This window comes from Panthera tigris, chromosome B2, assembly GCF_018350195.1.
Source record: "Panthera tigris isolate Pti1 chromosome B2, P.tigris_Pti1_mat1.1, whole genome shotgun sequence".
NCBI classification, from domain to species: Eukaryota; Metazoa; Chordata; class Mammalia; order Carnivora; family Felidae; genus Panthera; species Panthera tigris.
This window is the reverse complement of record NC_056664.1, coordinates 93,848,232-93,862,069: the sequence shown is the minus strand read 5'-3', so window position 1 is coordinate 93,862,069 and position 13,838 is coordinate 93,848,232. Positions and strand designations below refer to the sequence as shown.

At 36.7% G+C, this 13,838-nt stretch overlaps 1 protein-coding gene across 11 annotated transcripts in view; it reads left to right on the top strand.

Moving 5' to 3' along the window:
* HACE1 (HECT domain and ankyrin repeat containing E3 ubiquitin protein ligase 1) overlaps positions 1-13,838 on the top strand; it is a 121,054-nt gene that overhangs the window by 33,656 nt on the left and 73,560 nt on the right. For 10 of the 11 annotated variants that reach the window (XM_042986891.1, XM_042986890.1, XM_042986885.1 and 7 more), the window contains 2 exons: positions 4,179-4,261; positions 12,780-12,876. In XM_042986891.1, coding sequence (XP_042842825.1) covers positions 4,179-4,261; positions 12,780-12,876 — 180 coding nt within the window. The remainder of the gene's footprint in view (positions 1-4,178; positions 4,262-12,779; positions 12,877-13,838) is intronic. The other variant, XM_042986892.1, reaches the window with a different exon arrangement.

Sequence of the window (13,838 nt, the reverse complement as noted above, 5' to 3'; positions counted from 1 at the left end):
CCCAATGCAGGGCTCGAACTCACGAACTGTGTGATCATGATGTGAACTAAAGTCGATTGCTTAACTGACTGAGCCACTCAGGCAACCCTCTTTTTTTTTTTTCTTTTTTTAATGTTTATTTATTTTTGAGAGACAGAGAGAGACAGAGTGTGAGTGGGGGAGGGCAGAGGGAGAGGGAGACACAGAATCCAAAGCAGGCTCCAGACTCCGAGCAGTCAGCACAGAGCCCAATACAGGGCTGGAACCCATGAGCCCTGAGATCATGACCTGAGCCTAAGTTGGACACTTAACCAACTGAGCCACCAAGGTGCCCCTGTGAGTACTGTTATCTTAAAATATTTTTATCAAAATCTTTGCAGTAAAAATGATAGTCCCTTGAACCACCATTTTTTGTGAAGCCATGATCCCCAGGCAGCAATTTTCAACTCTTAGATTTTCCTCTGGTATCTGTTTCCAAACAATATGCTTCTATTGCTCTTTCTCAACTTTTAGGTAACACTGAATCATTTCTTGTCCTGGTTGAGTGAGGATTTAACTCATTTAAATCCTCTTCCCATGCCTTCTTCCCCCATTTCTAAAATTATATTGTACATTTTGGCTAGATAAGACTAGTTGTATATATAGTTAGGTAAATATTGTTTACTGCTGCGTCAAGTAATGAATTGTAATAACATTGTCTATCTAGGGTGACTACTTTTATTAAAGTTAATAATTGGCCTTGTTTAATTTTTCTTTTTATAAATCAGTAATTCTTCCTGTATGCTCCTACAAAATATCTCAGTACTGTTTTCAACAAAGACAAATTCATTAATTATCACTTCCATTTTTTTTTTAACTTGGGAATTTCTTAGTCTCTCTTATTTATGTTCAATCCCAAATAGTCTAGATTTCGCATTTTCTACTTTGATGTGTTCCTTCGTTTTAGAGGAGGATATCCTCCAGTAGCTTCTTGGAAAAGGTGCATTGGAGGGAATTTTTTCCCTCAAATCTTACATAGCTCAGCATATTTTTTATTTAAAACCATGTATTTGAGTGGTAGTGTGGTTGGTTATAGGATTCTACATTGGAAGTTATTTACTTTACTTTTTTGAAGGCATTTCATGTTTTAAATTCCAGTGTTGCGGTTGAGAAGTTTAGCGCTAATCTGATTTCTGTTTATCTCTGGAATCGTACATCCCTAGTATTTTGCAATTTCACTTTGATGTACCTTGTTGAAAGTCTTAATTTATTATGTCAGACGCTTGGTGTGCCTTTTCAGTCTGGCACTGCAGGTCTTTCAGTTCTGAAAGTTTTCGATATTATTTCTTGATTACTTCCTTTTGGTTCCTCATTGTCTTTATTCGGGATTTTCACAGTGTCTCCCTGGATTGATCTACCAATTTCCCATTCTTCCCATTTTCTTTGTCTTTTTGTTTTACTTTCTTTCTTGTAGAGTTTTTCAACATTGTCTTTCTGAACTTCTCTTGAATTCATAGGGCGCCTGGCTGGCTCTGTCAGATGAGCCTGTAACTCTTGATCTCGAGGGTGGGGGGGAGGAGGGGTTGTGAATTTGAGCCCCACAGTGAGTGTAGAGATTACTTAAATAAATAAATAACAATACACTTTAAAAAAACTGTTTAACTTCTATTGAATTTTTGCTTCTTCCATCATATTTTTGATTTCTTATTCTCTGAATATTTTTTTTCAGCATCTTGTTTTATCCTATGGATATAATATCCTTTCTGTTTGAGGGTAATCTTACCTGATTTTTATTTTTTCTTTGGTTCCCTGTATTATCTTTATATTTTTGACTTCCTATTTCTGTTTGTTTTAATTTTTGTTTTTCAAGCTAGAGACCTACTTTTAGTTAGCCATCAGGTTAATTGTCTCTTAAATATTGTCTATCCATTTGTGTATAGCCGTGAGGCACTAAAATATTGGCTGGAAGCATTGTATACATGGGCTGCGTTTTGTTGGCTGGCCTCACAGTATGCTATGGTTTCTCAGTTTTGCCGCTATTGTTATTTGGGGCCTGAACTTTCTTTGTTATGGAGGCTGCTGTAGATTTAGGACGTTTAGACATATCCCTGACCTCTACCTACTAGCTGCCATTTGTACTCCTTCTTCTCCAGTCATTTAAAAAAAAAAAAAAAAAAAAAAAAAAAAAAAGTCTCTCAGCATTTCTGAATGTTCCCTAGGGGACAACTGAGATATTTCATAGACACTCTGTAATGCCTTATTTGTAGTGGTGCCAGTCTTTAGAGAGGAAACTTTCAATCTCTGCCCTTTGAGGTTTTAAGCCTGGCTACTGGATTTTTGGGAGCCTACTGGAATATGGGGGTTGGAGGTTTTCACTGAATTGTTTTCATCATGGCTCCTTATCTCTGCTTTACCTGTATATCCTGCCTGCAGTCTAGAGCCTCCCATTTTACTTTGCCCAGAGAATAAACTTTCCTACTTTGAGATAGTATAGGGAGGGATAGTGTCTAACTCTACGGCATGGGGAGGAAAGGTCCTGGGGTAAAGTTCAACTGTTTTTTATTACTATTTTTTTAAGTTTATTTATTTTGAGAGAGAGAGAAAGAGAAAGAACATGAATGGAGGAGGGGCAGAGAGGGGGGGAGAGAGAGAGAGAGAGAGAGAGAGAAAGAGAGAGAGAGAGAGAATCCCAAGCAGGCTGTGTGCTGTCAGCTTGGAGCCCATTGTGGGGCTTCAACTCACAACCTATGAAATCACAACCTGAGCCAAAACCAAGTTGGATGCCTAACCCACTGAGCCACCCAGGCACCCCACCAATTATTTTCTTTTAAGGCTTTCAACTGCTCTTCCTATTTAGAACTTTTTGTAACTATCCCCATCATCCAAGGTACTTGGTACTTCCAATTCCTGTATTTTCTGTGTTCTGTAGTGAGAATTTGGTGGTTTGTTGAAATCCACATTTGTAGGCACTTTGACTTCAGCTGTCTTTGATCTGCTAAGTCAGCTACTTTTCCTCCACTTGCTTGCCATTTTCCCAGAACTTACTGACTTACCTAGTATGCTGTCGTGTTCTTTCCTGTTCTTCCTTGTGGGTTTATAGTCTTATTATTTTGCTGACCTTGTGCTAGGTTTTAGAGCAGCAAAAATGAACATGTGTGTTCAATCCAAAAGTAATACTAAACAGTGTAATTCCAAAAACTTTTGGATTTTTACATGTTTTCTTCCTTTTTGCAGGAGAAACTCAAATGAGGATTAAAGGAATAAACCAGAAGAAATTCTTTTTTTTTTTTTTTTAAGGGTTTCAGGCGAGCCTCGTTCTCTCTCTAATTACTGATATGTATTTTTGAGATTTTATATTAACTTGATTTTCTTAGTTTGACTAAGATGATTGCAGAAGTAGAGCTTAGGAGACAGAGTATGGATGAATGAGACTATCAAAGAAACTGAGTCAGTATTGGTTACTGTTAATAGCAAAAGGACTTTGTAGTTTTTTAACATTTTGTACTTTAATATTTATGTTTAATAACTATGCTTGATTTTAAGAAAGGTATAGCTCTGGTACTTATTTTTGGCTTTTAGAGGCAAGAAATTCTGTAGTTTTTTTTTTTTTTTTAAGTTTATTTATTTAGTTTAGAGAGAGACAGAGTGAGCGAGGGAGGGGCAGAGAGCAAGGGAGACAAAGAATCTCAAGCAGGCTGTGCACTGCCAGCACGGAGCCTGATGTGGGTTTGAACTCACAAAACTGTGAGATCATGACCTGAACCGAAACCCAAGAGTCAGATGCTTAATCGGCTGAGCCACCCAGGCACCCCAAGAAATTCTGGTGTTTGATTTCAAATATCTAGAGCAGTGCTGTCCAATTTGCTAGCCATATGTGGCTATTTAAACTTGTTAATTATAGTAAAATAAAATTTCAGTTTCTCAGTTGTTGTAGCCATTTTTCAAGTCCTTGATAACTCCATGTGTCAGTGATTTTCTAGAGCCTTCCCAGGTTAACACAAGTTATGTTACATTATAATTCCACATATATTGTTTAGTGCCTGAGAGTCTCAGGAGAGCTAACCAAAAAGTAGAAGCTGTTCAGCCATCGTAATTGTCATGTTCCTACTTGTTCTGCTTTAAAATTTCACGTTGGGGCAAGAGAATTCCTTATATCTATTTAAACTGTGATAATTGTGTCTTTCTCTGTATTTACTTTTAATTGTTCTTTTCCCCCTCAGACAGTGCAGTGCTTGCTAGACAGTGGTGCTGATATTAACAGGCCAAATGTATCTGGAGCCACTCCATTGTACTTCGCCTGCAGGTATGATATTTTATATTTTCAGATGCATTAAAGAATGTTGTGTATCTGTTATGTTTCCAAACACAGGCATTTCTGTACACTTTCTAAACCTCTCTTGTTTTCCCACAAATACTGCACTCCCTTAACTGTGTAAGGAAAAGTTTTTCTATTGTATTGCAGTGTTTTTATATGTTATAGGTGGGAGCTTTTGATTTACTTGATTATTTAAATTTTAAACTAATTACTTAGTAGGTAATGAAAAAAGACATGTTTAAAATCCAGTGATTTCCAAAGTTTGCCTTATTAAGTACTAAGCATAAGCTATTAAAGTATGTCTTGGACCAGAGCCGTGTCTTTGTTTTCTTTGGATTTGTAACTTTTGCAAATATATTTTTTTAAATGTTTTTAGTGTTTCTTTATTTTTGAGAGAGAAAGACAGAGGCAGAATGTGAGCAGGGAAAGGGCAGAGAGAGAAGGAGACACAGAATCTGAAGCAGGCTCCAGGCTCTGAGCTGTCAGCGCAGAGCCAGATGTGGGGTTTGAACTCACGGACTGTGAGATCATGACCTGAGCCGAACTTGGATGCTTAACTGACCGAGCCACCCAGATGCCCCTTGGATTTGTAACTTTTAAAAAAATCTTTGAATTTGTCTTGTTAGGTATTAAGTTATGCATTAAGTTATTTTTGCACTTCTGTCTTTGTTCATTTTCTTGGAGCATACATTTTGATTGTTGGTTCATTCATGTAATGAGAAAACATTGACTTAGCCACTCACTGTGTGCCATATATTATAGGCATTAGTGATACAGTAATAAACCTCAGTCCTTAAGGAGGATATATATAACAATATAAAAGTTATACATATATTCCACTCCATAACCCCCCCCCCACATATATACATAATGTTACGTAAATGTAGTTTACAATTAGAAGCAGTTTACAGTATGCTAGTATTTCTTGTCTTTGGTTTGGATTATATGAATTATGTTACTTATTTAGGCTCTTAAATTCAGATATAAAGGTCTCCAGAAGGTTCCTCTTTTGTTATCCTTCTTTCTGTTGTATATCATTTCATTGGAGGTTTATTTTAGACTAAAAGACCTGCTTTTGTTCTTGTTTAGCTTGTCTTTGGGGTCTCTAATGTTACTGTGATTACACTGGTTCAAATCATCATTGAACAACCTTGAATTAGAATACAAGGACTTTTGGATCTCTAGACTTTTATATCTTGTCTGAATCCAGCCATTTTCTTACAATTTACTTATGATTTGGTTGCTTGGCTAGGAAGCCAATTCCTTCTGTAGTGTCCTGAATTTATGAATAATGTCATTGTTTGGTTTCCTGAAATCATATCCTATCTTCAGGAGTTATCTCTAGATCAGTTCTTTCTTTGAAGCTTCAGATTTGAATGGCTACCTGCCTGATTTACATCATCGCTTGCAAGTCTTGTAGAATCTCAGATGTCAGAATGTCCAAACTAGAGCCTTAGATTTTCCTTTTCAAACCTTTCATCCACCTTTTCTCATCTCAGTTATTGGAACCCTTATCCTTCTAGTTGTTTAAACCAGAAACTAGATGATGATTTTGTATTTCTGTCTGTCTCTCTCTCACCCTCAACTTGGAATTTATTAGTAAGTTCTGTAAATTTCACCTTCAGAATATATTCTGAATCACTTAACTTCTTTCCAGCTCACAGAAGTGACCTTAGTTAATGTTGTTACCTCTCATCTAGAGCCCTGTAGCCATCTCTTAACTGGTCTCCCTTTCTCTATTGTTTCCCTCCCACCTGTCCGTTTCTCAGCAGCCAAAATGATCTTTTAAGAAAATGAATCGACTTTTGTCATTCTGTGTTTAAACCCTGTATTAAAACTTTTTCAGTGCCTCTGTCTGTTGCATACTCTGCCTTTGCCTATGAGACCTGCATGGTCTGACCAATGTGCTTTTGCCACATTGGTTCTCTTTGAGTTTACCAAATGCAAGGGACTCTTTCTAGTAAGCTTTTCTGCATGCTGTTTGTTTTACCTCAAATGCTCTTCTCTAGGCTTCTTATGTGGCTGACTCTTTATGTCACAGCTTAACTGTTACATTTTAGGAAGGCAATTCCTGACCAGTCTAAGTAGGCCTCTCCCCAAATTTTCTTTCACAGCATCACAATCCTTTCTTTTATACCACTTTGTATTTTGTAATTATTTATTTACTTTGTTTATGGCATGTCTCTCCTACTGGACTGGAAGCTCAATGGAAGTGAGAATTTTATTTTATTCACTGCTTTATATTCAATGTGTAGTACAGTGTTTTGCATTTAGATGCTTAGTAAGTGTTTTTTGAATGAATGATTTGCTGTAATTACATGTTTGAAAAATATCTTATATAAAATAATGCCCTGTATAATAGTTAAATATAGGTATATTAGGGTTGTATAGAGCTTGGATATTCTTATAGTTAGTCTGAACTTAAAAGTATGGTAAAAGAATATTTTAGAAGTACTTTCTGTTAGTATTATATGCCCATCATTAACTTTTAATCTAGCAAATACTGGATCTCTTTGAACAGAGATAGTTAAGCAAGTCTGATTGAAATCGAAACTAGAAAATAAATTTATCATTGTAGCAGGATGATAGATATGGAAGATGGTTCATTTGCAGGCAGACTTTTAATTCTATTTGTGATATCTAGATATAGGTATACATTCAACGTATTATTCCCAGTGTATTGTCTCTGATTAAATGAAAAGGGAAAGGAATGTGGGGGAATAGAACAAGTTGGCCCTATAGACAAATTGTAGATCTTTAAAAAGCTAAACTTAAATTAAGTTTTTATTGGTTGAGAGGTATTACTAGATATATCATCATATGTCTTATTTAAGAATCAACTACTGAAAAATTTTTTTTTGTTTTGAATTAAATTCAAAAGATATTGAGATATATAGTAGAAAGAGCCTTGGGAGGCAGGTTGCAAATCTCAGCCCCAAAGCTATGCAACTTTCATGAAATTTCTTGACCTCTGAAACTTCTGTTTCTTTGTGAAATAGAAATGCTGCTATCTGGCTTGTGGGACTGTAATGAGAATTAAATGAGATGGCTTATGTAAAGCATCCAACAGAGGATTTTGCACTTAGGTATGATTCTGAACATAGATTTGTAGCTACTGCCAAGCATCTCCTTTCAGTTAGTGGAATTCACAGTCAAAGCCATATAAAACAGCCCAAAGACTCAAAATTGTAAATTTTTAGAAAAGAAAAGGACCATTGGAAAATGTAGTCTCTTTGTTTTATTAGCAGTTCCAAAAAATACTGCAGTATATGTACTAGATGCACTTTAGCCAAGTTTTCTGATCATATTGCTTGAAAAGAGCCTAAATTCGGAGACTCAAAGTGCTTAAAAAATCAGTTCGAAGTGCTTTAGAAGTACTATACCATTCTTATTAAATCTTTGCCAACTTCCTGGTTTCCAGAAAATGCATTGGCATTTCCTTGAAGGGAGAATGATCTCAATCAATATTAAAAAAGTGGTTGAGGGGCGCCTGGGTGGCTCAGTCAGTTAAGCGTCCAACTTGGGCTCAGGTCTTGCCCTTGCAATTCGTGAGTTCCATCCAGCGCTGCATCTGGCTCTGTGCTGACAGCTCAGAGCCTGGAGCCTGCTTTGGATTCTGTCTGTCTGACTCTCTCACCCTCTCTCTCTCTCTCTGCCCCTCCCCCACTTGTGCTCTGTCTCTCTCTGGCTCTCAAAAACAAACATTAAAAAAAAAAGTAGTAGAATGGCAAAGAAAAATTATTCATTGGGCCAAGTTTTGCAGTTATTTGAACTGAAAAATCTTTTATGCAATACTCTGAGCAGTCTGTTACAGGTTAATCTTAATGTCTTATAATATTACAGGTGAGGCAGTTGATATCCTAATTGGGTTATGCAGATTTTGTATATTACTTAGCTCATGTTTTTTTCTTTTAATTTATTTTTGAAATGAAACATCACTTGATCGTGGGTGAGATTTTAATGTGGTTTTAGAAATAACTCCAGTTTTGTAAAAATGTCGTAATGGTACTTTTTTCCTTCATGCTAATATCCATTTTGCTATATATGGTAAATAACTGATCATTTGGAGACTTTTTTTTTTTTTAATTTTTTTAACGTTTATTTATTTTCGAGACAGAGAGAGACAGAGCATGAACGGGGGAGGGGCAGAGAGAGAGGGAGACACAGAATCGGAAGCAGGCTCCAGGCTCTGAGCCATCAGCCCAGAGCCCGACGCGGGGCTCGAACTCACGGACCGTGAGATCATGACCTGAGTTGAAGCCGGACGCTTAACCGACTGAGCCACCCAGGCGCCCCTTGGAGACTTTTTAAAAACCATGTATATTCAACCGTGTTCCATTTGTAGATGGTGATCTCTTCTGTTCATAGTGTGTGATCTCCATCGTATTTTTCTCATAACATAAATCCCCTTGCACCTTATACATTATTCTCTTGAGTATTGAATTGTTTACTCTTTGAGGTAAAACTCTATGTTTATTCATCTTGGTGGAATAGTATGATATAGATGAAGGATTTGGAATCAAACTGATCTTGATTCAGATTCTCTGTTATGTAATTGTTGATCTTGAGCAACTTAATGGTTTTCTCAACTGAAAAATAGAACGAATACTTATTTTATAACAGTGTCAAGATTAAGTCAGACTTTGTACAAAGAACTGAGCATCATGCTTGTCACCTAGTAGATCCTAAATCAGTTATGATTCCGGTCTTTTTTATGTTATTTTCTATGATAAACTACCTTATTTAATGCTTATTTGTCAAATGAATGGTACTTGAAGTTAAAAACTATAATATAATTCAACAAATGTATTGAGTGCATGTTATAAGCCAACTATCATGCTCTGTGTTATGGAACAAATATGTTGTCAAGTTTACAGTTTAATTGGAAAGATTGGATATGTGGATATTAAATATCTGTAGAAGAAATGTCATTAAAGTTGAACAGATCAGCTTTGCACATCTGAGTTTCTCAGAAACAAGGGTTTTAGCAAAGATATCACTGTCTTCCCTAAATAAGTTAAGCTCAAGTTAGTTTCTTTTCACTTAGCTTTCCTTTTTAGGTATTATAAAGAATACAACAGTAATAATTGTAAAGTATTTGATATTAGCTATAGTATTTCTGTGTTGACCAGCACTCCCAGCTCAATGACAAATGATGCTTGATGAAGACTTTTCTTGATGTACAATAGTATAACTACTTTTGCCTTTGGAGAGATTGCAGATTTACTTGGTTTCTTGGTTTTCTGGTATAAATTAGATACTGCTCTTAGGTCAGTTTTGGCCTCTTGATACTTGCATTAAGCAAGATAATCAGTATTACAATAGAGTATCAAAAGAGTGGTATACCTATAATGTCTACTATTAGATTCATATTAGGAATCTATTAAATTTTTAAGATTTAAAATTTAAATATTTTTAGTTGTTTAATTCCATTTGGTTACAAATAATGCAGTGTCATTCTGTGAAAAAGAGTGAGTAGGCTTTTTTTTTTTTTTTTTTTTAAACTTTCTGAGGCTGTGTGTCCTTTCTCTTTGGGAAATGACATACCTTTATAAGTATAATGGTACTGTAGAAAGAGTACTGGTATAGACACCAGGGATCTAAGTTCTAGTTTCACCTATGGTTGAGTTAATAGTTCTTACCATCTACAAAATAAAAATCTTTGATCAGATACTCTTCCAAACTATATGAGTTCCTTGGGAATTTCTTAAAATTAGCTTTAAACTTTAGTGTTCCTGGATTGTAAATTTATTTTTTTATTGCCTAGTATCTAGGATCAGATTAGCTCTTTGAATAATGAGACTTAGAGTCTAGTGGTTGCTGTCCCCAAAGTAGCTTCCTCCTAGCTGAAAGAGTTGTGGTTACTGATTTTACTCCTACTAGAAAAGAGAACAATTAGAGAGAATGAGCATGTGGATAAGAGCACTGTTCATTTTAGGTCAAATTGAATAGCTGTCAACAAAAGCCAAACTGAGTGGGTTGATAAATGAAGGTTGAGCGCTAGATAGTATTTTTGGCTAATTAATCCCTACCACCACCACACCCCTCCCCCATTCTCTTATGTTGATATCTGTATTTTTGCCTTCTTTCCATTTTATTTTATTTTTATTTTATTTTTTACAAAGTATTAAAGTGCTATAGAATGTACTTGTTTTGAATATTGAAGGTTTTTTGGAGGTAAGAAGTCTAGAAACTTGGTGTGGTAGGAAGAAGGTTAGAGTTGCAAAGGGAATTGTTTGGAAGAAAACAAAGCAGCATAAGCCTGAGTAGCAGCTGTTTATCCCAGAATATTATGATTTATTGTAGATAATGTGTCCTAAGTTCAATTCTAAGATTTAATAGGTCAGTTTCTTACCTATATAGTAAAAGTATGTTTTAACATTGGGAGAAGTTTTCCAGGTTGTTGAGGATGTAATTCAGATCATCCTCTCCATTAAAAAAATTTTTTTTAATGTTTATTTATTATTTTTGAGAGAGAGAGGGAAAGAGTGTGAGCAGGGGTGGGGCAGAGAGAGAGAAAGAGAGAGAGAGAGAGAGAGACACACACACACACACACACACACATACACACACACACGGAATTCGAAGCAGGCTCCATACTGTTTTCCAGTGTGGCTGCACCAGTTTGCATTCCTACCAGCAGTGCAAAAGAGATCCTCTTTCTCCTCATCCTCACCAACATCTGTTGTTGCCTGAGTTGTTAGCCATTCTGGCAGGTGTGAGGTGGTACCTCATTGTGGTTTTGATTTGTATTTCCCTGATGATGAGTGATGCTGAACATCTTTTCATGAGTCAGTTGGCATCTGGATGTCTTCTTTGGAGAAGTGTCTATTCATGTCTTTTGCCCATTTCTTCACTGGATTATTTGCTTTTTGGGTGTTGAGTTTCATAAGTTCTTGATAGATTTTGGATGCTAACTCTTTATCAGATATGTCGTTTGCAAATATCTTCTCCCGTTCTGTCAGTTGCGTTTTAGTTTTGCTGATTGTTTCCTTCACTGTGCAGAAGAAGCTTTTTATTTTGATGTGGTCCCAATAGATCATTTTTGCTTTTGTTTCCCTTGCCTCCAGAGATGTATTGAGTAAGAAGTTGCTGCGGCCAAGGTCGAAGAGGTTTTGCCTGCTTTCTCCTGGAGGATTTTGATGGCTTCCTGTCTTACATTTAGGTCTTTCATCCATGTTGAGTTTATTTTTGTGTATGGTGTAAGAAAGTGGTCCAGGTTCATTCTTCTGCATGTCGCTGTCCAGTTTTCCTAGCACCATTTGCTGAAGAGACTGTCTTTATTCCATTGGATATTCTTTCCTGCTTTGTCAAAGATTAGTTGGCCATATGTTTGTAGGTCCACTTCTGGGTTCTCTGTTCTGTTCCATTGATCTGAGTGTCTGTTTTTATGCCAGTACCATACTTTCTTGATGATTACAGTCTTGTAGTGTAGCTTGAAGTCTGGATTGTGATGCCTCCAGCTTTGGTTTTCTTTTTCAAGATTGCTTTGGCTATTCGGGGTCTTTTCTGGTTCCATACAAACTTGAGGATTGTTCTAGCTCTGTGAAGAATGCTGGTGTTATTTTGATAGGTATTGCATTGAATATGGAGATTGCTTTGGGTAGTATTGACATTTTAACAATATTTGTTCTTCCTATCTAGGAGCATGGAGTATTTTTCTGGTTTTTTTTTTTTTATCTTCTTCAATTTCTTTCATAAGCTTTCTATAGTTTTCAGTGTATAGCCAAACTATGGAAAGAGCCCATATGTTCGTCAGTGGATGAATGGATAAAGAAGATGTGGTATACACACAAATACACACACACACAATGAAGTATTACTTGGCAATCAAAAAGAATGAAATCTTGCCATTTGCAACTATGTGGATGGAACTAGAGGGTATTATGCTAAGCAAAATTAGTCAGAGAAAGACAAGTATCATATGATTTCACTCATATGAGTACTTTAAGATACAAAACAGATGAACATAAGGGAAGGGAAGCAAAAATAATACAAAAACAGGCAGGGGGACAAAACATAAGAGACTCTTAAATATAGAGAACAAACAGGGTTGCTGGAGGGATTGTGGGAGGGAGAATGGGCTAAGTGGGTGAAGGGCATTAAGGCATCTACTTCTGAAATCATTGTTGCACTATATGCTAACTAACTTGGATGTAAATTTAAAAATAAATAGTTAAAAAAAAATTATTAGTCTTCAGAGCTCCTGGGTGGCTCAGTCGGTTAAGCAACTCTTGGTTTCTGCTCAGGCTTCGTGGGTTTGAGCCCTGCATTGGGTTCTGTGCTGACAGCATGGAGACTACTTGGGATTCTCTCTCTCCCCACCCATTTTCTCCCTCTCCCCCACTTGCACTGTCTTTGTCTCTCTCAAAATAAATAAAGTTAAAAAAATTCTAACCCCCCAAAACCTTGTTAATCCTCTGTTGATTCATATTAACTGTTTATAATTCATAGAAAAAGACTAAATTAAAAAGATTACTTTTTTAACATGGCTTTTTCTATACAGTCACGGTCAGAGAGACACAGCACAGATTCTCCTGTTACGAGGAGCCAAATATCTGTCAGATAAAAATGGAGTAACACCTCTGGATTTATGTGTACAGGTATGCTGTTAGTGTATATTCTTAGCCTTTTATTTTATAATAGAAATTGAGGTTGGTAAAACCACTTTCCTGAAATGAGAAAGATTTTTATTCTGTTTTGTTCTGATTTTATTCTATTTTATTTTAGCTTTTTTTTTTTTAAAAAAGAATATGATCCTTAAATAGGAACTATGGCATTATAAGAAATATATATTGGCCTTCATCTCAGTTCCTGACACAAGAGCTTCTAAGGCTCCTAGAATCTCCAGGGTGATAAGAATGTCTTTTTGTAGGTGAATGAGATGGCTGGTGGCTAAAAGCCTCTGAAAGCTTCAGCATGGGGGCTGGTTGCCAAGGGAACCAACCATATGACTATAGGGCAGTGTCCTATCCCATTCCCTGTGAGATAAGAGGGAGTGGAGATTGAGTTCAGTCATCAATGACCAATATCCTGCCTATGTAATGGAACTTCCATAAAAACCGTATAAACAGTGGGGTTCTCAGGGAGTATCCAGGTTGGCAAACACATCAAAGTTGTGGGATGGTGGCATGCCCGGAGAGCGTGTGGAACGTCTGTGCCCCTTCCCACATACCTTACCCTATGCATCTCTTCCATTTGGCTGTTGCTGGGTTGTATCCTTTATAATAAACAGGTAATATTAAATAAGGTGTCTCCCTGAATTCTGTGAGCTGTTATCAAACAGCGAATAGCAGATTATCAAACCTGAGGAGGTGTTTGTGAGAAATCCTGACTTCTAGCTGGTTTAGTCAGAAGTATAGGTGGCCTGAACTTGTGAATGGCTTCTAAAGGAGGGGGCGCTCTTATGAGACTGAGCTCCGAACCCATGGAGCCCGTGCTCACTCTGGCTAGTTTGTGTTTGGATTGAATTAAGTTGTATGACGTTCAGTTGGTGTCCACAGACAGTTGGGAAATTGTGGAAACCTAAACATACAGTGTCAGACTGGTATGTAGAGGAAACCAG